At 44.1% G+C, this 26,763-nt stretch overlaps 1 protein-coding gene across 1 annotated transcript in view; it reads right to left on the reverse strand.

Moving 5' to 3' along the window:
• The window catches only part of YTHDF2 (YTH N6-methyladenosine RNA binding protein F2), a 33,237-nt gene extending 6,474 nt beyond the window's left edge, over positions 1-26,763 (reverse strand). The window contains exons 1-4 of the mRNA XM_001154190.8: positions 26,118-26,763; positions 25,583-25,607; positions 24,925-25,004; positions 19,275-20,858 (exon numbers count right to left, since the gene is read on the reverse strand). Of these exons, the coding sequence (XP_001154190.1) occupies positions 19,275-20,858; positions 24,925-25,004; positions 25,583-25,607; positions 26,118-26,144 (1,716 nt within the window). The 5' untranslated portion in view covers positions 26,145-26,763. The remainder of the gene's footprint in view (positions 1-19,274; positions 20,859-24,924; positions 25,005-25,582; positions 25,608-26,117) is intronic.

Below are 26,763 nucleotides of genomic sequence, written 5' to 3' on the forward strand. Positions count from 1 at the left end.
CTCTGTCTCAAATAAAAACATTAAAGATATTAACTATGAATAAATTAGGAAACTACAAGTCCAGACAGATCTGGTCTGTGGCTTAAATAACTAGAAATAATGTCGACATCTCTATCCACCCATCCACCTTAGGTCCTCCTCACTTTAAATCTATCATTACAAAATAGAAAACTCGGCTGGGTGCAGTGGCTCATGCCTGTAATGCCAGCACTTTGGGAGGCCGAGGCAGGTGGATCACTTGAGGTCAGTAGCTCAAGACAGGGCTGGCCAACATTGTGAAACCCCATCTCTACTAAAAATACAAAAATTAGCCAAGCGTGGTGGCACATGCCTGTAGTCCCAGCTATTTGGGAGGCTGAGGCAGGAGAATCAATCACTTGAACCCGGGTGAGCCAAGATCGCGCCACTGCACTCCAGCCTAGCCAACAGAGCTAGATTCTGTCTCAAAAATAAAAATTAAAAATTAAATAAAATAGAAAATTCAGTCTCTGGAGGAAATATACAAAAAGCCATAAGGTGGCAATGTTAAAGTCTGCACATATGCAATCTCTTCATATAATATTCAAAAACAGTAAATCTGCCTATTTGGCTTCCCTCTATTTAAGCTTAATAACCTTTCTACTTACTACTGCACTGTTCTATCCCTCCCTCTCCCTTCACTTTCAAGTGGGCCATAAAACACAACTGAGGCATATTCATATTCACCTGGATATAATTTTATTAACATTAAAATCTGGTAAATGTTTATCTCTCCCACAAAATTAAATCTATATAGCACTCAACTAGTTTTTCCTATGCCCCCATGAACCTTGAAAGAAACCCAAAGTTCAGCACCCCAGCTGACAATATAAAATGCTTAGAAGGGAGTCATTCTTTGAGACGGAGTCTCATTCTTAAGCATTCTTTGAGACGGAGTCTTGCTCTGTTGCCCAGACTGGAGTGCCGTGGCACAATCTCCACTCACTGCAAGCTCCACCTCCCGGGTTCATGCCATTCTCCTGCCTCAGCCTCCCGAGTAGCTGGGACTACAGGTGCCCGCCACCATGCCCGGCTAATTTTTTGTATTTTTAGTAGAGACGGGGTTTCACCGTGTTAGCCAGGATGGTCTCGATCTCCTGACCTCGTGATCCGCCCGCCTCAGCCTCCCAAAGTGCTGGGATTACAAGCGTGAGCCACCATGCCCGGCTAGGAAAATGTGTTTTTAAAAGTGATGTGATGACACAAAAATTACTTCCATTGCTTGATATGGTTTAATAGAATCAACCTTTATAGTCTCCAATGCCGTGAATAAGTTAAATAAGTCTAATGACTTGACTTTAGACTTCAAGTCATATATATATGAAACATCAAGTCATATATAATTAAGATGCTAACTTCCCCAGATAAAGAGACAAAGTATTTTTCATCAGTTCTCCAATTTAAAGCAAGGCTATAATATTTTATTAAAAATATCTATTTTGGCCATGGTACCTCCTGCCTACAAGCCCAGCACTTTGGGAGGCTGGGACCAGCAGTTTGAGACCAGCCTGGGCAACATACTGAGAACCTGACTCTACTAGAATTTGAGACAGAGTTTCGCTCTTGTTGCCTGGAGTGCAATGGCGCAATCTCGGCTCACCGCAACCTCCACTTCCTGGGTTCAAGCGATTCTTCTGCCTCAGCCTCCTGAGTAGCTGGGATTACATGCGTGCGCCACCATGCCCAGCTAATTTTGTATTTTTAGTAGAGACGGGGTTTCTCCATGTTGGTCAGGATGGTCTCGAACTCCCAACCTCAGGTGATCCACCTGCCTTGGCCTCCGTTATGTGCTGGGATTACAGGCATGGGCCACCGCACCAGCCAGAAATTTTTAAACATTAGGCCAGGCATGGTGGCTCACACCTGGAATCCTAACAATTTGAGAGGCCAAAGGAGGAGGATCACTTAAGCCCAGGAATTCAAGAACAGCCTGGGCAACACAGTGAAACCTTATCTCTCCAAAAAGTTTTTTTAATTAGCCAGGCATAGTGGCGAACACCTGTGTGGTCCCAGCTACTTAGAAGGCTGCAAGAAAAAGTATGCTTAAGCCCAGGAGGTCAAAGCTGCAATGAGTTGTGATCAGGCCACTACACTCCAGCCTGGGTGACAAAGTGAGGCCTCCTCTCAAAAAAAAAAAAAAAATACACACAAACACACACACACTCATGCACGATATAATGACATTTCAGTCAATGACAGATCAGTAAGATTATAATGGAGCTGACAAATTCCTATCACCTAGCGATGTAGCACAAAACATTACTCACTTGTTTGTGGTAATGCTGGTGTAAACAAACCTACCGCACTGCAAGTCGTATAAAACTATAGCACGTAAAATTATGTATAATAAATAATACTTAATAACAAACTCGGCCAGGCGCAGTGGCTCACACCTGTAATTCCAGCACTTTGGGAGGCAGAGGCAGGCGGATCACCTGAGGTCAGGAGTTTGAGACCAGCATGGCCAACATGGTGAAACCCTGTCTCTACCATAAATACAAAATCAGCTGGGTGTAGTGGCACGCGGCTATAGTCCCAGCTACTTGGGAGGCTGAGGCAGGAGAATCGTTTGAACCTGGGAGGTGGAGGCTGCAGTAAGCAGCCAAAATCACACCACTGTACTCCAGCCCGGGCAACAGAGTGAGATTCTGTCTCAAAAAAAAGCCAGGTGTGGTGGCTCACGACTGTAATCCATGGGAGGCCGAAGCAGGTGGATCACAAGGTCAGGAGATTTGAGACCATCCTGGCTAACACGGTGAAACCCCGTCTCTACTAAAAATACAAGAAATTAGCCAGGTGTGGTGGGGCGGGCGCCTGTAGTCCCAGCTACTCTGGAGGCTAAGGCAGGAGAATGGTGTGAACCTGGGACGTGGAGCTTGCAGTGAGCCAAGATAGCGCCACTGCACTCCAGCCTGGGTGACACAGCAAGACTCCGTCACACACACACACACCCCCTACTATGTTATTGGCTTATATATTTACTATACTTTTAATCATTATTTTAGAATGTACTACTTATTAAAAGAAAGGCTAATTGTAAAACTGCCTCTGATAGGTCCTTCAGGAGGTATTCCAGAAGAAGGTACTATTTTAGGAGATAACAGCTGTGTGTTACTGCTTCTGAAGACTTTCCAATCGAACAAGATGTGGTGGTTAAGACACTGATACTGATGATCCTGAGCCTGTGTAGGTCTAGGCTAATGTGTTTGCCATAGTTTTTAAAAAGATGTTAAAAATGTAAGTTTTTCTTTTTCTTTTTTTAAAGACAGAGTCTCGCTCTGTTGCCCACGCTAGAGCACAGTGGCACGATCTCAGCTCACTGCAACCTCCGCCTCCCGGGTTCAAGCAATTCTCGTGTCTCAGCCTCCCCAGTAGCTGGGATTACAGGTGTGCACCACCACGCCCGGCTAGGTTTTGTATTTTTAGTAGAGATGGGGTTCCACCATGTTGGTCAGGCCAGTCTCCAACTCCTGGCCTCACGTAATCCACCCGCCTCAGCCTCCCAAAGTGCTGGGATTACAGGCGTGCACCACCGTACCCAGTCCCCTTATCTTTTATACTGTGTTTTAATGTACATTTTCTGTGTTTAGATACACAAATACTTATCATTGCATTACAAGTGCCTATACTATTCAGTACGGTAACATGCTGTACAGGTTGGTATCCTAGGAACAACAGATTATACCATATAGCCTAAGTTGTGTAGTAGGCTCTACCATCTAGGTTTGTGTAAGTACACTATGTTTGCAGGACAAAATCACCTGACAATGCATTTCTCAGAACATATGCCCATCGCTAAGGGATGCATGATTGTATATCTAATCTTCCTATTAACCCAATTAGGTATGTTCCCTAAGTTTTAAAGATATTTAGGCTCAGAGGATTTTCCATCTTCAATATTGGTGACAGCGGCAGATATGAAACCAACTCTTCCTCCAGAGCCCCAGGTCTTTCCAGTACCTATATATTTATTATCAAGACCACAAAATCCATAATTCATGCTCTACCAATATCAACTTTATACACCCAAATTTAAAATACAGGAGAATCACTTGTAGAGCTGATAAAATGCAGATTCCAAGGCCTCACCTCCAAAGATGCTCATTCAGTAGGTAAGGGAGAACAAGAATCTCAAAGTAAGAACTCTCAGAGGGTACTTTCTGTACTAACTGAAAAACTTCTCTTCAATCATTTCTAATCCTACAAGAAATACCTAGGGAGCTTATTAAATAAAATTTCTAATTCAGTTAAGTCTGTAAGTAGAACCTAGGTTATCAATGTATTTTTTAAACTTTCAAGGTGACTCAAAAGTTGTTTTAAATCAGTTACCATTTTTTGGCATTTATATACTGAAGCTCTCACGTCCAGGTCCACCGTACTTCCCCTCTCCTCACCACTGTGCAGGCCCACCGACCTCAACTAAAGTAACTTTTGCCATAACTAAAACTTTGAATTAGCCAAGAACTTGTCTAGGTTCTAATTCTAGCTCTGCCACCAAAGTGAGGTAACCCTGCAGTTCATGTATAACATGACAGTGGGGTACACTAAAACGGTCCTACTTATAATAACCTGTCGCTGTGCATTATCCAGAACCGTTTATACTCTTCCTTATTCCTGCTGCCTGTAATTAGCAGCAACTTTTACAACCTTCAGCAAATGGTCATGGAGGTCATGTAGAGTAGATCTAATTCATTCCATTTTGAGACTTGTGATGGGAAAATTAAAACTGAGTGCTTACATACTTACGTTCCAACTAATTATGTTCTCTTTATATGTCCACAAAGGGGACTGACTACAGGCATCAGCAGATACGAAAACACAGTTAGCAATTTTATTATTATTAGTTTTTTGGAGACAGGGTCTCACTCTGTTGCCCACACTAGGGTGCAGTAATATGATCCTAGTTCACTGCAGCCTCAACTTCCTGGGCTCAGGGGATCCTTCCACCTCAGCCTCCCAGGTAGCTAGGACCACAGGTGCATGCCACCACACCTGGCTAATTTCTTTTTATTATTGCTTGCCCATGCTGGTCTCCAACTCCTAGGTTCAAGTGATCCTAGGTGGTTTACAGGTGTAAACCACCACACCCGGCCAGTTAGCAATTTTAAATAAGTATGAAGATATAGCATGGCCTAAAAACAAAAAGAGCCTTGGGGCAAAACAAATCCCAGTTCTACTTCCTAGGTAGTGATCTAGTTTTTCCTTATTCAATCTCAGGTCTCTACTTGGAAGATGAAGATAATCTTCACTCTTTTACAGGATTATTACAAGAGACTGAGGATATATGACAAGCGCCTTATAGATATCCAGCAAATGCCTAAATATGGGTAAATATTATACCTAAAGCACTAAGAAAAAGAGGATGAAATGAACACTATATACAAGATGATTATAACTGTATAAACTAATTACATAGGTAAAGAAAAGAAAAAATGCCAAGATGAGTAGTTTTGTTGTAGTACAGGAATTACAGGTGATTTCTTTCGTTTTCTACGCTTTTTATAATTTGGTTACATTTTATAATAAAAACAAATGCAAAACTTGCAAATATTTATAGTTTGCACATTGCAAGATTTTTACATGCAAACGCTTAAGTTCTATATGCTATCCACACTTACTCAAAAAAACTCACATGAAGAGCTTTTAAGTCTATCTTCTTAAAATGGCTTCATGTAGTACACCAAGTGATATAGGCAAAATTGGAATTCTGACATAAGCAGTAGGCACACTGAACATCTCTTGAGAACCAACAGAAATTGCAATACCAAGTGCAAATGAGTTGGAAAGTAGAACAACTGCCAGCCCCTGTCCCTTCCCACTCTATATCCAACAGTTCACACAGGGGATTGGCCATTTTCATCTTTCTGTCTTTTCCTACCCATCCTTTTAGACCCAATTCAAATTAAGTCTTCCATAAAAGTTTCTTGGTAACTCTAGCTCTAACTGATTTTGCTATTTTTCTATACTTGGTCTCACACTGTATCAATTAGTACTTTAATATATGCTGCCCTAGAATGTTTCATTTGATACATCGTAATTCCTTGATATCTTTTCCCAATGGCTAACTGGAGTTAAATCAGTTCAACGAGGGACTATTTGTTTATTCGGCAAGGAATGAAAAGCATTAGGGTACTACTAATTGGGCCCACTGGAACTAGAATTTGGTCCAGGAGGTGGCAGCAGCATGCATATTTAAACTGTTACCTGCTTTGTGTAGGAGAAAGAAGCAACGATCTGAGCTGCCACTTTTTCCTTGCTCATGTGCAGACTTACAGGATTTCAATGATGAATGTAAAAAAGCAGGAAGAGAACGTTTGCCCTAATTCAAAGAAAAGAGCTTTTTTTTCTCCTCTACATAAACTCCTAAGGAACTATAAGAACAGTCCTTCATCATGTTGTCCCTTAAAGGCAGGCAGGCAGGCAGGCAAAGCCAATGCTGTAAGCCTTCCCTATCTCCCTCCTGGGTAACTCTTCCTCATCCCTCCAAACCTGCGCCCAGACTAAATCACCCAACACCTTTAGAAGAGATGCTGAACTTGCTGAATCCTCATACTTCTCCCATATCAAAACAGATCCCTCTACCTCATCTTCCATGCATCATTCCCATTTTAAAAAATTCACTGTCATCTAGTGTGTTTCAAATTATGCTTCATAGGAGAGATGCTTCAGGTATCTTCTGGGAGAAGGGAAGCTGAACATGTAAAAATCATTCATGAGGTTCCAAGAAAAGTTTTGTTTGCAGGGAAAAAAAGAATTCCAATGCTAAAAACTGTTAGAGGAGTAATCTTTACTTCTGGTAGGTAAGCAGAATGGCTCATACTTGAGTGATTCTTGCTTTAAACTATTCAAGATATACTAAACAATTCTAGCATTGCCAACTAGCCCTTGTCCCACAAATGTTTAAGCATGGAAAAATAGCAGTCCTCCCTGGATCAATCTTTAGCCACATCAAAATCAAAATGCTGCCATTCTTCATATTCAACTCTGTATTTCAGACATTTTTACATAGTCTAATTTACCAAAACAGCCCATACTAGGCAAACAAAAGAGCTTTATAATAGCTCTTTAAGGCTTGGAACAGAGGTTGAAAGATACCGACTCTGCAAACACAAAGATAAAGAAACATGCAGAGTCTTTTGAATGAAGTACGGAGATCAAAACTTTCAAGTCTCTAATAGCAAAGCAACTTTTTATTCAACAGACATCACTGGCATCTGCAGTCATCTGTTACCTCTCTGCAGCCTCTGAGTTAAGTGTACTCTACCATACTGCTTGAAGTTCCATACAGGCTGTGTATCCCCTATCTGAAATTCTTGGGGTAAGAAATGTTTTGGATTTCAGATTTTTTGAATATTTGTAGATACATACTGGTTGAGCATCCCTAATCTGAAAATCCAAAATAGGAAATGCTCCAATGAACATTTTCTTCAGTGTCATGTGTGCACTCAGTTTCAGACTTTGGGGCATTTCAGATTTTCAAATTAGGAATACTCAACCTGAATAGCCCCTTCCTTATTCTCTAAAACTCAAACTATTCTCTCTCAATCTCTTTCACTTGCTCCCTCTTTATTCTTCAAATTTTGTTATTTCTGGGGAATTTTTTCCATAGTCCTTTTCTCTCACTCGTGTTGGCTCTAGAACCACACTGCAGAATTAGAACACCAGCTTTACTTTCGTATCTCATGTGCCTTTGCAAAGTTATTTACTCTTTTCTGTGTTTTAATGTTTTCATCAGTAAAACTGAGCTACTTATACCTACACCTCACAAGGATACAAGAATTAAATGAACATACATTTAAATATACATTCAAGACAACTGTATGCTAGACACTGTACAGAGCATTCAATAACTGTTAGCCATTCTTATTACAAGAATCTTTGAAAAGTCAAACTCTTCCATGCCTTTACCTATCCTGAGGGTTGAAAATTCAAATTCCTGTCAACAATCTGAGCTCCAGATTCCCAGCTGCCTACTATCACCTGGCTGCTGCTACTATCACAGGCACCTGCAACTATTTCCAAAAGCCAATACAACCCCAAATCCTAACCCTAAACTGCTGCTCCTCTCACCATCTTTAATTTTTGAAAAACTAGTCAACAAATATGTCTACCACATTCTTCATATCCAGTTTCCCGTTCCCACTGTCCTGGTTCAGGCCCTCATCATCTTTTTTTCCCCAGAATACTGTAAAAGCATCTCGTTTAGTCTCTGAGCCATCTCCCACCTTTTTTTTTTTTTTTTTTTTTTTTTGAGACGGAGTCTCGCTCTGTCACCCAGGCTGGAATGCAGTGTTGCGATCTCGGCTCACTGTAACCTCTGCCTCCCAGGTTCAAGTGATTCTCATCCCTCAGCTCCCTGAGTAGCTGGGACTATAGGACTATAGGCACACACCACCACTCTTGGCTAATTTTTTTGTTTGTTTGAGACGAAGTTTTGCTCTCATTGCCCAGGCTGGAGTGCAGTGGAGCAATCTCGGCTCACTGCAACTGCCGCCTTCTGGTTTCAAGTGATTCTCCTGCCCCAGCCCCCTGAATACAGGCGCCCACGACCACACCCAGCTAATTTTTTAGTAGAGATGGGGTTTCACCATGTTGCCAGGCTGGTCTTGAACTCCTGACCTTGCGAACTACCCACCTCAGCCTCCCAAAGTGCTGGGATTACAGGCATGAGCCACCGCGCCCAGCCAATTTTTTTTTTTGAGACACAGTCTCGCTCTTTCGCCCAGGCTGGAGTGCAGTAGCGCTATCTCAGCTCACTGCAAACTCCGCCTCCAGTGTTCACACCATTCTCCTGCCTCAGCCTCCTGAGTAGCTGGGACTACAGGCGCCTGTCACCATGCCCGGCTAATTTTTTTGTATTTTTAGTAGAGACAGTGTTTCTCCATGTTGGCCAGGCTGGTATCAAACTCATGGCCTCAAATGACCTGCCAACCTTGGCCTCCCAAAGTGCTGGAATTAGAGGCGTGAGCCACCTCACCCAGCCTCATAGATGTTTTGATAAGTTGCTTTCCTAAGCTTCCATTTGTTGATCTATAAATACAGGATACTGCCTCCCAGGTTGGTATGGGGATTAAAGTAAGGCTATGAAAGTACCTAGCATGGTGCTTAACAAGGTCAATGCTCAGTAAGTGTTTCATCCTTCCCATCCTCCAAACTGTTATTCCCTAATTAACTACCCTCCCTTACAACCAAACTAAAACACAGGTAAAGAATAAAATCCTAGGCCGAGCGCAGTGGCTCACGCCTGTGATCCCAGCACTTTGGGAGGCCAAGGCAGGCAGATCACCTGAGGTCAGGAGTTTGAGACCAGCCTGGCCAACATGATGAAACCCTGTCACCACTAAAAATACAAAAATTAGCTGGGCGTGGTGACAGGCACCTGTAATCCCAGCTACTCGGGAGGCTGAGGCAGGAGAATCGCTTGAACCTGGGAGGGGGAGGCTGCAGCGAGCCAAGATTGCGCCATCGCACTCCAGCCTGGGGGACAAAGCGAGATTTTTGTCTCAGGAAAAAAAAAAAAAAAAAGAATAAAATCCTGAAACTCTTCATATACTTTCCCAATCAATCTCTCCAGCGTTATCACTTACCATTCTAGACCACATTAAACTTCTCATTCTGAAAACATACCATAAGCATTCTCAAGACTATGTTTTTAACATGCTCTTACTAGAATGCCATTTTTTGGAAGACAGGGTCTCACTGTGCCCAGACTGGAGTACAGTGGTACCATCATGACTCACTGCAGACTTGATGTCCCGGGCTCAAGCAATCCTCCTGTCTCAGCCTCCTGAGCAACTAGGACTACAGGTGTGCCTCATCACACCTGGCTGATTTTTTTTTTTTTGGTAGAGGCAGGATTTCATTATGTTGCCTAGGCTGGTCTCAAACTCCTGGGTTCAAGTGATTCTCTTGCTGCAGCCTCCCCAAAGTGCGAGGATTACGGGCATGAGCCGCTGCACCTAGCCATTTCTCTACTTTTCTATCTGGCAAACTTTATAGATCATGGAGTAGTCCATGAGCTTCGGGGTTAGAGACTCAGTGGCTCTCCAGGTGTAAGTTCCAATATACAAACATGAAACATGTTTTGAGCAACTTCTTTGCTAAACTGGGTAATAGTTTTTCAAATATCAGAATATTTCCTCAAAAAAAATTTTTTTTCTAGGGACAGTCTCCTGCTGTCACCCAGGCTGGGGTGCAGTGGCATGATCACAGCTCATTGCAGCTTTCATTTCCTGGACTCAAGCAATCCTCCTGCCTTAGCCTCCTGAGTAGCTACACTTTAGTTATGCGCCACCAAGTCTGGTTAATTTTTTTAAAATTTTTTGTAGAGACAAGGTCTCGCTATGCTGCCCAGGCTGGTCTCAAACTCCTGAGCTCAGGCAATCCTCCCACCTCAGCCTCCCAAAGTGTTGGGATTACAGGCGTGAGCCACTGTGCAGGACAAATTTTTGTGTTATTGAAGAAAAATATTTAAGAGCTACAGTCGTGACACACAAATTTAATCTGCAATCAATATTTTCTCCATCACTATGAAGTCTAGACAATCAGCAAAAATTAAACATTGATTTATATACAGCATTTGTCGATTTCCACGATGTAACTAACAGCTGGGCCAGGCATGGTGGCTCACACCTGTAATCCCAGCACTTTGGGAGGCCGAGGCAGGCAGATCACAAGGTCAGGGGTTCGAGACCAGCCTGACCAATATGGTGAAACCTCGCTTCTACTAAAAATACAAAAATTAGCCAGGAGTGGTGGCAAGCACCTGTAGTCCCAGCTACTTGGGAGGCTGAGGCAGCCCTGAACCCGGGAGGTGGAGAACGCAGTGAGTTGAGATCACGCCACTGCACTGCACTCCAGCCTGGGCAACAAGTGAGACTCCGTCTCAAAAACAACAACAACAACAACAACAACAACAACACCACAGCTGATTTCAGATTACCAATGTGTTATCAGTGTGCAACAGCATATTATATATTGATACAACAGCTGTAAATAACCTCAAGAGTAATGAATTTGAATATTACCTAATACGATGGTAATTATAATGTAATTTGATGTGCAGAAAGGTATTCTTGAAAGCTAAACAGCTGGCTCCAACTAGCCAGCTCCAACACATCGCTGGAGAGACTTCTGTTAAAGACCAACTCCAACACTTACTAGCTATGAGACTTTGGATAAATAACCTCTGAGCCTCTTCCTTTATCTGAAATATGAGAATTACAGTGTTAGATAAGATAGCTAAGCTTCTGTGTGTACTATGTGCCAAGCACTGTGCTGCCATTTGAGTGCTTATCATTCTATTATTACTTATTTGGCAGGGTTCCAATGTTATTGCCTCCATGAATTCTTAAATTCCCCCAAGTAATTAATCACTTCTCCAGAATGCCAAAAATGTATTCATTCCTCTATTACAGCTCTTATCCCATATTTTATCCATTTTGCTGTCCTCCTAAAACCCTCTGCTTCTAAGGCAAAGATGGTGCCTTGTTTCTCTGTTCCATCCCAGCAATTAACACAAACGTTTGTTGAAAGATAGATACAAGGGGCATGGTTCAGAGATCCAAATTCAATGTTATCTATTCTCTTCTAGTCCTCCTTTAAGGAGGCTGCAGAAAGAGGCATTTTATCTATTTACAAAGCAAGGAAGGTGATGAGTAATACAAATAAAATTTCCTTAACCCTTTTGGCAGATAGACAAGTATATTTATCTGCAAGACAAAAATAGACATAGATGGCCTTAGGATTTTACAAAAAATGCTCATGTTTGTCATTCTGGTTTAAAACAGGATGCCCACTCACTAGATCTGAAGAGTCAATAAAACAGTGGTGGGGTGGTAAGATACTAAATGGGAGCCAACAGTATCACATGGTTATTTACTTCCTAAGGATTTAATATATTTAGCTCAAGTGAGGATGTTTTCCTCTTTTATATCACAGAAACTTGAATTTTTTTTGAGACAGTCTCACTCGGTCACCCAGGCTGGAGTGCAGTGGTAAAATCTCTGCTCACTGCAACCTCCACCTCCTGGGTTCAAGAGATTCTCCTGCCTCAGCCTCCTGAGTAGCTGGGATTACTAGCGTGCACCACCACGCCCAGCCTTTTTTTTTTTTTTTTTTTTTTTGAGACAGTCTCGCTCTGTCACAAAGGCTGGAATGCAGTGGCACAATCTCAGCTCACAGCAACCTCCATCTCCCAAGTTCAAGCGATTCTTATACCTCAGCCTCCTAACTAGCTGGTATTACAGGCAAGAGCCACCACGCCTGGCTAATTTTTTTACTTGTTGTAGAGACAGGGTTTCACCATGTTGCCCAGGATGGTCTTGAACTCCTAGGCTCAAGTGATGTGCTCATCTCAGCCTCCCAAAATGCTGGAATTACAGGCATGAGTCACCACATCCAGCCTCTAAATTTCTTTAATAAGCCTTTTCACAGTTTAGGAAACAATTTTTCATTAATATATATATATAGTAAATGTATTTAAAAACTACCCACATACCTAATCTGTACCAAAATTCACTGAGAATGCACCAATCCCTTCTGTCATCCACAGCTTTCTGGCCTCAAGTCCGTTCTTACTTATTTTACATGTAACAAATACTTCGGTCAGAAATTATGAAACAACCTTTCTAAAAAGATCTGTTTCAAAGGACAAATTCATCTTCACAAACCTCAAATGTTATCCTGAGTCAGCTAATCCTCTTTTATCCCTTGGTTTCTCTAGTCCAGACTACCCTATGTATGAACCCCCTCTACAACATCCCTAGTTTAGTTTCTATAACATCTCTTTTAGTTTCTACCTGAAATTCTGTGACTAAGAACTTCGTTTTTAGCAAGTTTTCCATCTACAAAAATATTTCTCCATATAACCTCTATCCACCATTCGTTCTAGCTTTGTCTTTTGACATGAAGAATCTAGTCTTAAAAAAATTTGGGCTGGGCATGGTGGCTCATGCCTGTAAACCCAGCACTTTGGGAGGCCAAGCCAAGCGGATCACAAAGTCAAGGGTTCAAGACCAGCCTGCCCAACATGATGAAACCCTGTCTCTACTAAAAATACAAAAATTAGCCGGGCATGGTGGTAGCCGCCTGTACTCCCAGCTACTTGGGAGGCTGAGGCAGGAGAATCGCTTGAACCTGGGAGGCAGAGGTTGCAGTGAGCCGAGATCACGCCATTGCACTCCAGCCTGGGTGACAAAAGTGAAACTCCATCTCAAAAAAAAAAAAACAAAACTTTTTTTTCAAAAATTTCAATAGCACAAAAGGGTATACAGTGAAAAGTCAAAAAATCCTACTGGTCCCATTTAATACCAATGACTTTTTTTTTTAGACTAAAACTCAAACTGTTGCCACCACAATCACATTTCCTCTGTAACTCAACTCTCTCCTCACTCTCCATTTGCTCTGCAGTTATTCAGAAAAATCATTTACCCAAGTACCCAATTAAGTCTACTTTTTTTTCTATTTCATTAATTTTTGTCTCCCACAGCTCCATCATCCATTGAACCTAACAAGATGCTGGACTTTAAAAGAATTAGTCCTTTGTCCTCTCTACTTGACTGCTTCCCTTATTCTTGACTACTTCCCTCATTTTTACTTGTAGTTAAAGGGCTAGAAACAAGACAAAAATTAAACCAATTATTTTATGAAATTTCTTTAAAAAAATTCACTCATTCAGGAAAGTTAACTCTCCTTTCTCCCAGACTATTCCAAAGTTGAGTCAAAAGAGAAACACGGCTGGGTGTGGTGGTGGCTCACGCCTGTAATCCCAGCACTTTGGGAGGCCGGGGCGGGCGGATCACGAGGTCAGGAGATCGAGACCATCCTGGCTAACACGGTGAAACCCCGTCTCTACTAAAAATACAAAAAAATTAGCCGGGCGTGATGGCGGACGCCTGTAGTCCCAGCTACGCAAGAGGCTGAGGCAGGAGAATGGCGTGAACCCGGGAGGCGGAGCTTGCAGTGGGCCGAGAATGCGCCACTGCACTCCCGCCTGGACGACAGAGCGAGACTCCCGTATCAAAAAAAAAAAAAAAAAAAAAAAAAAGGAAGAAAGAAAGAAAGGCTCTTAACTGTTGCCTTCTTCTAGATAACAGTTGCACAATGATTCCCTCAACAAAACTTTTCAGGAAAAAAGAAAAAGGTTTATGTAGCAATATATACAGAAATTAGCCAAGACCACAAAGCACATACCCCTTTAGTAAGAATTTCTGAGTCTGTGGTAAAATACTAATTTTAAAAAACCATATACCTTTGACACATTTAACTACTAAAGGACAGATGTAAATATTTATACAAAAGGATGTTCAGTGTAGTGTTATTTTAATTAGAAAAAATAAAATACAAATTGTTGACATATTCAACAATTAGGGATTGGTAAATTATAGTAAGTCTGACAATACTATGAAGCCAACAAAAGTGATGTCATAGGGAATACTTAACTGGGGAAAGGTTCTAAATAAACGCAGAAAGGTCACACAATAGTATCTGCAGTATTCAACAAGGTAAACCACACCTAAAGCACAGTATATTGCTTTTTAAAAAAATAAAAGTAAGTCACATCTATCAAACATGTCACTAAAATTTGCTCTAAGTTTCAAGCCTGACAGATCTAATGCTTGAAGGTTCTATGTTACTCAATTAGATCATGCAGAACAAGTCAGTAATAATGCTAGGCAAAAATGGCTGTGGCTCTGCTTCAGTGTGTTCTGCCAAGATACTGCCCAATCATGGAACTTTAAAACAGCTGTGACACCTTCAGGATGAAGTTTAAGTACTTCCCTACTTCTTTATGGGGTTACCACCCATCTGGCATGAAAGCTTCTGCAATCTCGTAAATACTACAAAGGTACACACACAAACACTTCACCTAAGGGAGTCTACCGTCTCAATGAGCTATGAGCCCCATTCTCATAAAACCTGCTTGTTCTTTAAAGCCTAATAAAGATTGTAAGAACAGTTTACAATCAGTTATGTAAAGATGTTAAGGAAAATAGTAACCAACAGGAGAGTAAGGCAGTACTAACTAAAATGGTAACCGGGCTTAGAAGCAATCATAGGCATCTTCCTGAAATCCCAGCAGTTTGTTTTTTGTTTTTTTTGAGATGGAGTCTCGCTCTGTCGCCCAGGCTGGAGTCCAGTGGCGCCATCTTGACCCACTGCAAGCTCCGCCCCCTGCAAGCTCCGCCCCCTGGGTTCACGCCATTCTCCTGCCTCAGCCTCCCGAGTAGCTGGGACTACAGGAGCCCACCACCACACCCAGCTAATTTTTTGTAGTTTATTTAATAGAGACGGGGTTTCACTGTGTTAGCCAGGATGGTCTCGATCTCCTGACCTTGTGATCTGCCCGCCTCAGCCTCCCAAAGTGCTGTGCTTACAGGCGTGAGCCACCGCGCCCGGCCAGTGCCAGCAGTTCTTACAAGAGAGTAAACTAAAAAGTAACCTGACAGAAGTATAATTGAAGCCTTTATTTGGTGGTTTGCTCACCAGCTGAGAACTAGGATACTCACTTATCAAGAGTCTTTATGGGCTGGGCGTGGTGGCTCACGCCTAAAATCCCAGCACTTTGGGAGGCAGAGGCGGGAGGATCACAAAGTCAGGAGATCAAGACCATCCTGGCTAACACAGCGAAACCCCTGCACTCCAGCCTGGGCGACAGAGTGAGATTCGTCTCTCAAAAAAAAAAAAAGTCTTTATGGAATGGTTTTTTTTTTTTTTAGACAAGTTTTGCTCTTTCACCAGGCTGGATTGCAATGGCTCAATCTCAGCCCACTGCAAGTAGTAGCTGGGATTACAGGCACCTGCCACCATGCCCAGCTAATTTTTGTATTTTTAGTAGACACAGGGTTTCACCATGTTGACCAGGCTGGTCTCGAACTCCTGACATCGTGATCTGCTCGCCTCGGCCTCCCAAAGTGCTGGGATTACAGGCATGAGCCACCGCGCTGGGCAATGGTTTTTAAAAAGAGCCATTAGTTAGCTTACCAAAGACACTAAATTCTGTTTATTATTGCACTCATTCTATGAAAACATTAAAAGGCTGGTCAATTCCAACAAACGAATCTTACACCTACATATCAAGCTCAATTATCATTAACTGAACCACTCTAGCAAACATAATCAAAATACATACTTGATTAAAAGCTGAATTTTTTTTTTTTGAGACGGAGTTTCACTCTTGTTGCCTAGGCTGGAGGGCAATGGCACCATCTCAGCTCACTGCAACCTCCGCCTCCCAGGTGTAAGCGATTCTCCTGCCTCAGCCTCCCAAGTAGCTGGGATTACAGGCATGCACCACCACGCCCAGCTAATTTTGTATTTTTTAGTAGAGACAGGGTTTCTCCATGTTGATCAGGCTGGTCTCAAACTCCTGACCTCAGGTGATCCGCCCACCTCGGCCTCCCAAAGTGCTGGGATTACAGGCGTGAGCCAGAGCCTGGCCAAAAGCTAAATTAACAAAACCCAAATTTGCTACTTGTTTGTTTAGACAGAGTCTCTATCGCCCAGGCTGGAGTGCAGTGGCATGATCTCAGCTCACTGCAACCCCTGCCTCCCGGGTCCAAGAAATTATCCTGCCTCAGCCTCCCAAGTAGTTGGGATCACAGGTACCCACAACCACACCCAGCTAATTTTTTTTTTTTTTTTTTTTTTAGTATTTTTCGTAGAGACGGGATTTCACCATGCTGGCCTCAAACTGCTGGCCTCAAACTGCTGACCTCAAGTGATCGGCCCACCTCTGCCTACCAATGTGCTGGGATTACAAGCATGAGCCACCCGCGCCCAGCCTGCTACTCCATTTCTAAACCCATATTTCTTCATCTGGCCCCAGCAATGCAAAATTGAAAAGAAAATGACCCTGTATTTCCCCACTGGCCCTAACACATACAAGTCTATCTTAACAACTATGCTGTGCATTAAATTCATCATTTCCTTCCTGCTTTTAATCACAAGATGTAGGACAGAATTTTATTATAAAGATTAATAAGATAGTACACATTTCAAGTGGACAAACCAAGCACCTAGATGCCCCTCAGACGTCTATAAATCTGCTATGCTACTAAAAGATGCCTAAAAGATCATGGCCTCCTTACTTGTCCCTCTAGAAACAGAAGCCTGATGACCATTTAGAGCCCTTCAGATGTCTAGCAAAAAGCACCAATAAACTATCTTTTTCTACAAAATACTGTAAATTTTATTTATTTTTGATACAGAGTCTCACTCTGTTGCCCCTGCTGGAGTGCAGTGATGCAATCATGGCTCACTACAACCTCTAACTCCTGGGCTCAAGGGATCCTCCTTCCTCAGCCTCCAAAGTAGCTAGGACAACATGTGTGTGCCACCATGCCCAGCTAATTTTTTTTTTTAGAGAGATGGGGTCTCACTACTTTGCCCAGGCTGGTCTTAAACTCCTAGGCCCAGGCAATCCTCCTGCCTCGGCCTCCCAAAGTGTTGGGATTACAGGTGTGAGCCACCACGCCAGGCCAAAATATGTTAGTTTTTTTTTGGGGGGGGGGGGGGGCGGGGGGAGATGGGAGTTTAGCTCTTGTTGCCCAGGCTAGAGCACGATCTCGGCTCACCGCAACCTCTGCCTTCGGGGTTCAAGTGATTCTCCTACCTCAGCCTCCCAAGTAGCTGAGATTACAGGCATGTGCCACCACACCCGGCTAATTTTGTACTTTTAATAGAGACGGGGTTTCTCCATGTTGGTCAAGCTGGTCCTGACCTCAGGTGATATGCCCACCTCAGCCTCCCAAAGTGCTGGGATTATAGGCGTGAGCCACGACGCCAGGCCTAATATGGAAGACTTTAAGTTAAACTATTTAACTGTGGGGAAGAGAGGAGTTTAAAGGACTATCAAAAAGGAAGTTTATTAGCCAACTTTTCAATAATCTGGTTCTCCATTCCCAATGCTTTTAGTGTCACTGACAAGTGTAACTCCCATTTCTTATTAATCTGTACCCACTGGAAGATAAAATAGCAACCATCCCTACTTTAACAACTATGTACCTCCAAGAAGATTGTACCAACGAGCCCTTCCTCCACTGCTAAAAGGAATAAATTCTCATAGAGAAGCCTAACAATGCCTCAGATCCTAGATCACGTATAAGATCCCTATGAATTCATAACAAATTTAAGGAAAACATTGCTTGTTAGACTTTATTTTATATTTGAGATTAATCAACTCAGGATTCTCTCAACCACTAATATACAGATCTTCAAAGAAAAATTTCTCCTTGCTCATAAACTTTTCACCTACTTCCTACATTTAACAATGTCTAGGCCAGCTGCAGTGGCTCACACCTGTAATCCCAGCACTTTGGGAGGCAGGGGCAGATCACTTGAGCTCAGGAGTTCAAGACCAGCCTGGGCAACATGGCAAAACCCAGCTCTACAAAAAACATGAAAAACTAGCCGGGCATGGTGGTGCATGACTGTGATCCCAGCTACTCAGGAAGCTGAGATGGGGAGATCACTTGAGCCCAGAAGGTGGAGGCTGGAGTGGGCCAACATCATGCCACTGCACTCCAGCCTGGGCAACAGAGAACCCTGTCCAAAAAAAAGTAAGTATAAATCCCAGATAATATATCATTATCTGCTCCAACCAGTTTTATCATCCTCTTATAATCCTAAAGTTTACATTCACTCAATACTCACAGAGCAAACGCTACCAACTCTTTCAAATTCAACTCTAGTTTGAATCCATTCCTCATCATTCTGCCCAAGATTCCCACTTGTTACAGAGGAAATCAGAAGTGACTCTTTTACACCGCCAATTGTCACAGGGAAGACAGAAGTGATTTCAAGAGTTGGTGATGACGTATTGACTCTTGAAAATAACCACAAAACCCCAGCTAGGCCAAGTTAATCCAACAGAGAACATTTCGATTTTTCTCTGCCATATTATAGACTCAATCTTCTGCTTTAATTTCTATGGTTTTATCACTTCCATTACCCCTCTGCATCTCTTTGACTCATTCTTCACCTCTTTCTGCATCATGTACTGTTTCTGTCTGATTTCCTTGTACTGTTTTTGCTTTCCTTTCAAAGTCCGTATTTCTGTCCTCTACTAATGTTCTCACATTCCTTCACATTAGGGTTCAAGTATTAAAACCAATTATACTTCTATAAAGCCTTGAACTGTTAGGTGATACTGTATTCATTTACAGAGTTTTTATTAATGGTTCACTGTATAATACCTCTTCTGTTCTCTCTGGTTCCTCCTTCCCTAAAAATCTTAATAATATTAAGTGGGTTACCTTTTTAACACTTTCTTCTTCCTCTTGGCGTTTCTCATAGTGTGAGAAGTCATCAAAAATGGAAGTGGTGTGCTTGTAGCTGGCTATAATTTTCAACACCTGCTTAGCCTTTTCCAGAGGCACTTCCTGAGTGTCCCTAGAGTTGGTCACTGGTTTATTCTCGTTGTTCTCTAGGCGAATGTGTCGCAGTTGGCTATTGGGAACGTCCTTCACAAAAATCCACCTGACATCAAAACGACCCTTCCATTTGTCCTGGGACCACACACCTGCACATGTGTTGTAGTCCACAGCAGATTTCATTTCTGCCACGCCACAGAAGTGTCCACTGCCGTTGACACTGAAAAGTAAGTAAACGGGGCCTTTCCCGTTCATGGAACGATAAGCAGCATCCAGTCTCTTGTTACCATGCTCTGTGCTGCACCAAATATTATACTTAATGGAACGGTGAATATCGTCCTCAGAGTAGCTCTTAATGATGAAAACCCGGCCATGTTTCAGATTCCAGTCAAAATCTTTGGGGTTATAGTTATTAATGGACCGAAGCTTCTCCAACACTGGGTGGGGTTCTGAAGGAGTAGATCCAGAACCAGCCTGAGACTGTCCTACTCCATTACCATCCACCCCATTATGACCGAACCCACTGCCACGGTTCCGAGGTGCTACCCAGCGGGTTGGCTGAGCTGCCTGTTGCTGGACTGAAAGCTGGGCAGGCTGTGGTGGAGGTGGAGGCAATGGCTGTGTCTGTTGCCCTACTGATGCCTGAGCCACTGGTGGGCTATTGTTAGCCTGCTGACCTACAGGCTGAGGAGACCCCTGGGTTGGCTGACCTATATTCTGAACCAAAGCCTGTGAGGGGGCTTTTGCAACAGGACCCTTGTTATCCCAAGTTCCAATATCCATGTTATGCTTTATCGGGGGTGGCGGAAGACTTGACCCTGCAATGCCATTCTTGGTCTTCAGTTTAGGTTGCTGTTTTGCAGGCTTGCTAGCAATATCAGCCCAAGATGCTGGTTTTGGAGGAGCAATGGTGGCTGGAGGCAAACTATTGGAAGCCACGATGTTACTAGTAATGGACCCGCTACCAACAGCAGAACCTACAACTTTTGGAACATTGCTTGCAACTTCTGTGCTACCCAACTTCAGTGCTGCCATCCCTTGGTCTATAGTATTCATGCCAGGAGCCTTATTGAGGGTCTCATTGGCAAAAGCTGACTGTCCATCAATCATGGCTCCACCTAAGGAGCTAGGTGCATAAGCATAATTGCTACTATATCCAGAGCTCTGAGTAGACTGTCCCTGAGAACTGTTATTTCCCCATGCTGAGAAGTCAATCCCACTGGGAAAGAAATTAAAACCATGCTGACCAAGAAATGGAGTGCTACCTAGGGCTCCTGGTTGCCCAAACATTGCATCTGGTAGGAAGTGGGGCTCTCCGTTGCTCAGCTGTCCATAAGAAGTTAAGTAGGGCATGGCTGTGTCACCCCCCGTAGACCAAGCAGCTTCACCCAAAGAATAGGAGAAGCCAATGGAGGGACTGTAGTAACTGGGTAAGTAGGAATCTGACATGGCAGTATATGCATTATTCTGTGGAAGAAAAAAAAAGGCAAATCAAAACACAAAAAATTAACATCAGGCTATTTCCTCCCCCCACCTAGTCACGCAATTCAAATATACTATAAAAAGGAGTGTGCAGGCCGGACGCGGTGGCTCACACCTGTAATCCCTACACTTTGGGAGGTGGAGGCGGGTGGATCACCTGAGGTCAGGAGCTCGAGACCAACCTGGCCAACACGATGAAACCCTGTCTACTTGGGAGGCCTGAGGCAGGAGAATCACTTGAACCCAGGAGGCGGAGGTTGCAGTGAGCTTAGATCGCACCACTGCACTCCAGCCTGTGGGCAACAAGAGTGAAACTCCATCTCCAGGGGAAAAAAAAAAAAAAAGTGTGCAGCACATCAGATGATTTCCTATAAACACACGGGCATTTTTTATATCATAAGAAATTTTGGTGTAATAACTGAAATGTTTAAACATTTAAAGTTAAGCTGATACAGTGAATATGGGCCTTAGCTTTAGCACTACAACTAAGTAAAGAGAAAACTTAGCATTTCACAAACTGTTTAAGTCCTGAGTGTTGAGATAATCCTTTTATCAACTTCCTACACAAACCAGGTGATAATAAAACAAGAATAACAAAAAGAAATGGAAATTTCAAGTTCTAGCCCAAATGTCTGTACAGCCGTTCCTCAATCATAAACCAAAAAGCAAGGTTCACTACCAGTTTATAGTGTTAGCCTCTTGGCAAACTATCTGGGAATATCAATAGATCCCACTACTCAGTTATAACCTGAAAAGGAAATGCACAGTGGTTTCTGGAGGATGTAAAATGAGAAATATGGCCAGGCGCAGTGGCTCCCGCCTGTAATCCCAGAACTTTGGGAGACAGAGAGGGGTGGATGACTTGAGGTCAGTTCGAGACCAGCCTGGCCAACATGGTAAAACCCAGTCTCTACTAAAAAGACAAAAAATTAGCTAGGCATGGTGGCACACACTTGTAGGCCCAGCTACTCAGGAGGCTGAGGCGGTAGAATTACTTGAATCCAAGAGGCCGAGGTTGCAGTGAGCCCAGATGGCACCACTGCACTCTAGCCCGGGCAACAGAGCCAGACTGTCTCCAAAAAATAAAATAAAAACAGGCCGGGCACAGTGGCTCACGCCTGTAATTCCAGCATTTTGGGAGGCTGAGGCGGGCAAATCACTTGAGGCCAGGAGCTGGAGACCAGCCCGGCCAACATGGTGAAAGCCCGTCTCTACTAAAAATACAAAAATTAGCCGGGCGTGGTGGCACCTGCCTGTAATCCCAGCTACTCAGGAGGCTAAGGTGGGAGAATTGCTTGAACTCAGGAGACAGAGGTTGCAGTGAGCCGGACTGCACCACTGCACTGCAGCCTGGGCAACAGAGCAAGACTCCGTCTCAAAAAAAATAAATAGCCGGGCGCGGTGGCTCACACCTGTAATCCCAGCACTTTGGGAGGCCAAGGCGGGAGGATCACGAGGTCAGGAGATCGAGACCATCCTGGCTAACACAGTTAAAACCCCGTCTCTAGCAAAAATACAAAACATTAGCCAGGTATGGTGGCGGGCGCCTGTAGTCCCAGCTACTCGGGAGGCTGAGGCAGGAGAATGGTGTGAACCCAGGAGGTGAAGGTTGCAGTGAGCCGAGATCGCACCACTGCACTACAGCCTGGGTGACAGAGTGAGACTCTGTCTCAAAAATAAATAAATAAATAATTAAATACATAAAAACAAAAGAAGTCTTTTCACACATACCCTTTTCACATTTAAAATTTCTCATGAAGGTAAGGTTAAAAATTTTAGCAGACCCAAATCCACATATATAAGAAATTCAGCCTATAATCAACAGATTAAACTTGAAGTATTATTCCAAAATACGGTAATGAAAAATTGGCTAAAAAGTAGATGACTTACTCTAGACAATGAACTAGATTCTCAGGTTACCCTTCCTCATCTACTCATCTAAGATTTATATTATTAGCCAAATTTTTTTTAAACAAAGACATTTAAGCTTTGGCTTACCTGAGAAAGAAAAATCAAATGCACTTAATATCACAGGTTATGCCAAGACACAGCTGAATGTCTGTACCTGAACTGGCAGGCTCCCACATGCTCAAGCTCAAAAATCTGAATTACACAATGTTTTACAAGAACTACCTAGAATTATGCTTCTAAATGCTCCAACTCTCCCTGTTATAATGATTATGTAAGCAAACTACTTCAATAGCAGGAACCTATTAATAGTTCATTCCTCTACTTCCTTCCCTACTTTTCCTGATTAACTGGTTGTGTTTTGTGAAAACTTTTTTCCAATCACTTGCTCAAGTGGTTTCTATACTTTCAGTGTTGAAAATTTTACACAGGGATTCTACAAGTTTTATGTGATAATCAGATCCATATATGGGCATGCAGTTATTCAGGACTACCAACTATGTTTCATACAGCATATGTTCAGAACTTATAAATTTCTTGACCTTTCAGGGCATTTTGGAAGATATATTGCCAGTTTTCCTTTTGGCCTATTAATCTGGGGAGTTAAATTAGTTACAACAGTGTAACTGTCTTTGGAATCAGAGATAATAATACAAAAGAACTGCTGGATCAAACAAGTTTCTACATGCACAGGTCATATTAGTATTTGAATCTACATGCAACTTTAAAAGACTATGCCACAAAAACCTCCAACGTTACTGATCTTCATTTGTGCTAAACAGTATTTTAACTTTCACTCCATTTTATAAATCCTATACCTCCCTTCGGTGAGAAATAAAGTTAGTCTCCACAGATGTAGGTGCAGCTCAACTCAAAAATTTCCTGACTCAGCCGGGCATGGTGGCTCACACCTGTAATCCCAACACTTCTGAGAGGTCGAGGAGGGCGGACCTCTTGAGCTCAGGAATTCAAGACCAGATTGGGCAACATAGTGAAACCCCCATCTCTACAAAAAAATTAAAAAAATTAGCCGGGCATGGTGGTCCCAGCTACTTGGGAGGCTGAGGCGGGCAAAATCACCTGGTAGGCAGAGGTTGCAGTGAGCCGAGATTGCACCACTGCACTCCAGCCTGGGTGACAAGAGTTGACACTACGTCTCAAAAAAAAAAAAAAAAAAATTTCCTAACTCCAAAATAGTTCTGATAATCTAAGAACCCATAAACTAGAGAAAAGAAAGCCAGCCAGTCCTGCAGCACTGAATGAAGTTCAGGTGACTATTTTTTAGAGACCAGATCTTGTTCTGTCACCAAGGCTGGAGCGCAGTGGCTTTTCACAGGTATGATCGTAGGTAGCAGCTTCAAACTTCTGGGCTCAAGAGATCTTCCCGCCTCCAGGTGATTTTACATTAGAACTTTCCCTATCATATGAATCCAAAGTTCTCTGGGGTGAAAATTCAGAATATTTAACACTGTAAGAATCCCTAAATTCTGCACTGCTACATTCTTGGTAAGGAAGAAGACAATTACTCATGCACATGTTACTGCCAGTAGAGTGTTATCAGTATTACGTTCTCAATACAGTATGGTTGCTGATATTACAGAGATGGGAATCTCAACGGCCTGACATTTGCAGTTAACTGTTTTATAATACATTAATAGGTATTAAGGAGGTGAACCCTCAGAACATGGGATTTCCTGATAGAGGGCAGAGAAAAAATACAGGTATTAAGAAAGTGAATCCTCGGCTAGGCGTGGTGGCTCACGCCTGTAATCCCAGCACTTTGGGAGGCCAAGGCGGGTGAATCACCTGAGGAGTTCAAGACCAGCCTGGCCAACATGAAACCCCGTCTCTACTAAAAAAATAGAAAAACTAGCTGTGTGCGGTGGTGCACACGTGTAATCCCACCTACTCGGGAGGCTGAGACAGGAGATTCGCTTGAACCCGAGAGGCGGAGGTTGGAGCGAGCTGAAATTGCGCCACTACACCCCAGCCTGGGCGTCAGAGCGAGACTCAGTCTCAAAAAAACAGAAAACAGAAAAAAGAAAAAAAAAATGAATCCTCAGAAAATGGGATTTATTGGTAGAAGGCGGAGAAAGAATATACCACACCCTTCGATTAGATATGTAAATAGTTAACTACTCACGGGCCTTGCCTGTGGACTCAAGTAAGGTTCAAAATCATCATCGTTTAATCCATCCTTTTGATGTACAGATCCATTTTGTACTAAAGAAAAAAAAAAAATTCAATTAGGAGTGTCCCAATCCTACAATCTCCCTTTCAAATTAGTTCATATATGCTAACCAGAGAAAAACCTTACTAGTTAACAAAGCACGTAAGATTGAACTTCAAAAGGGTAAGAGATGACAGTGAATGCTGAAGCGACAGTCGCCAGTGAAAATGTCCCCCTCCACCCAGAGCAAGTTGATCTAAAAAGGTCATTTCATTGGCTCCTCTGGATTTCCATTCCCTCCCGCTTCCCCTCCCCCATCACATGAGAGTACTTCCAGAGAGTGATCCACGAGGATGAAAAACAAAGGCCTTCTAAGACCTACAGGAAACTAAGGACCTGGAGCGTTTCAAAACCCAATCCACCCCCACCCTTAATGAATTACTCCTTGTTAGCGAAAAAGCTGTTCGCCAGCTGCAAGAACACACCGAAAGGGTCAAATACTTAAGTGTGCGGCACCTGCGAACTAAGCGGCTTCCGAAAGGTCCTCCGCCCGGGGCGCTTCCCGGAGACCCCGCCCCCACCGCCCCGCGTCCCCCTCCCGGCTCAGGGCCACCGGCGGAGCGGGGCTTACCTTTGTTTCCTTGACCTTTTGGTCTCTGCAGGGGAAGGAAACGTCGCCGAGCAGCAAGTTGTCCAAAGGAGAAATGGAAAAGGAAGAACAAATTAAGGCAGGGCCCGAAGGGAGAATAAAGGAGCAGGCCCGAGGGGAGGCGTCAGGAATGGTAGTGAGGAAGAGGCTGAAAATGGGAGGCGGGGGAAAGCGCCAGGCCCGTGGGGCAGGGGAGAAAACGCGGCAGACGCGCCACTGGCGACGCGAGGAACCCAGGGCTTTAAGGCAGGGGAAGGAAACAAGGAAGGAAAACGAGGCCCGCCGAAAGAAGGGAACGCGGCGCGGCCCGGCCCGTGGGATCCGAGGCCGGAGGAGAAGCGGGAAGAGCAGGCTGAGGGAGAGGCGCCGGGCGCGGCCGGCCTGAGAGGCCCGAAACCTGGCCCGCAAGAGACGACGCCTCGGCTCGGCTCGGCCTGCCCGGGGGCGGCGGGCCCGGGCCTAGTCGGGCTCCTTCTCGCCTCACACAATGGCCGAGGCATGCGGGCCGGGCCTGTACCTGCTCCAAGAGGCTGCTGGCCGACATGGCTCTCGGATCCTCACGGGCGGCGACGGCGGCGAACTCTCCTCAGCGCGGCGGCGGCGGCAGATGAGCCCCGGCTGCGGGAGCAGGCGGAGGCTTTTGTCCCTGACACTCGGGGGCCTCGGCGGACGCAGCAGAGACACAGCGCGCGGCTCAGGCTCCGGCTCCGACTCGGCGACGCTCTAGCCCAAGAGCTCAACGCCCGTCTCTATGCTTTTACGCGCGCGCCCGCCCCTCACCGCCTAAAGCAGAGCGCCGAACAGCGGAGGCGGACGGCGCGCGCGGCGCGAGCGCTGACTTTCACATTCACTCACCCACGCGGAAGGGGCCCGGCGCGAAGAACCCCGGGAAGGGAGAGGCCGGCCGCTGCGCCCTCTGGCGGATTGGAGGAGCGGAAGCTGTGCTCACGGCCTCCCCGCCCCCACCGCCCCAGGATTAAGGCCTAGGGGGTTTGGGACGACCAGGGTCGCACCACGAGGTTTCGACTAACACCTGGAAAGACTAGCTCTGGCTTCAGAAGAACGACAAAAGCCGGTTTCTCAGTGAGGGAGGGGCCTCCGAAGCCCGCAAGACCTTAAAATGAACCTGCCTTCCAGCTGCAAGTGATACCCCACCCCCATCT

This window comes from Pan troglodytes, chromosome 1 (genome assembly GCF_028858775.2).
Source record: "Pan troglodytes isolate AG18354 chromosome 1, NHGRI_mPanTro3-v2.0_pri, whole genome shotgun sequence".
Classification (NCBI taxonomy): domain Eukaryota; kingdom Metazoa; phylum Chordata; class Mammalia; order Primates; family Hominidae; genus Pan; species Pan troglodytes.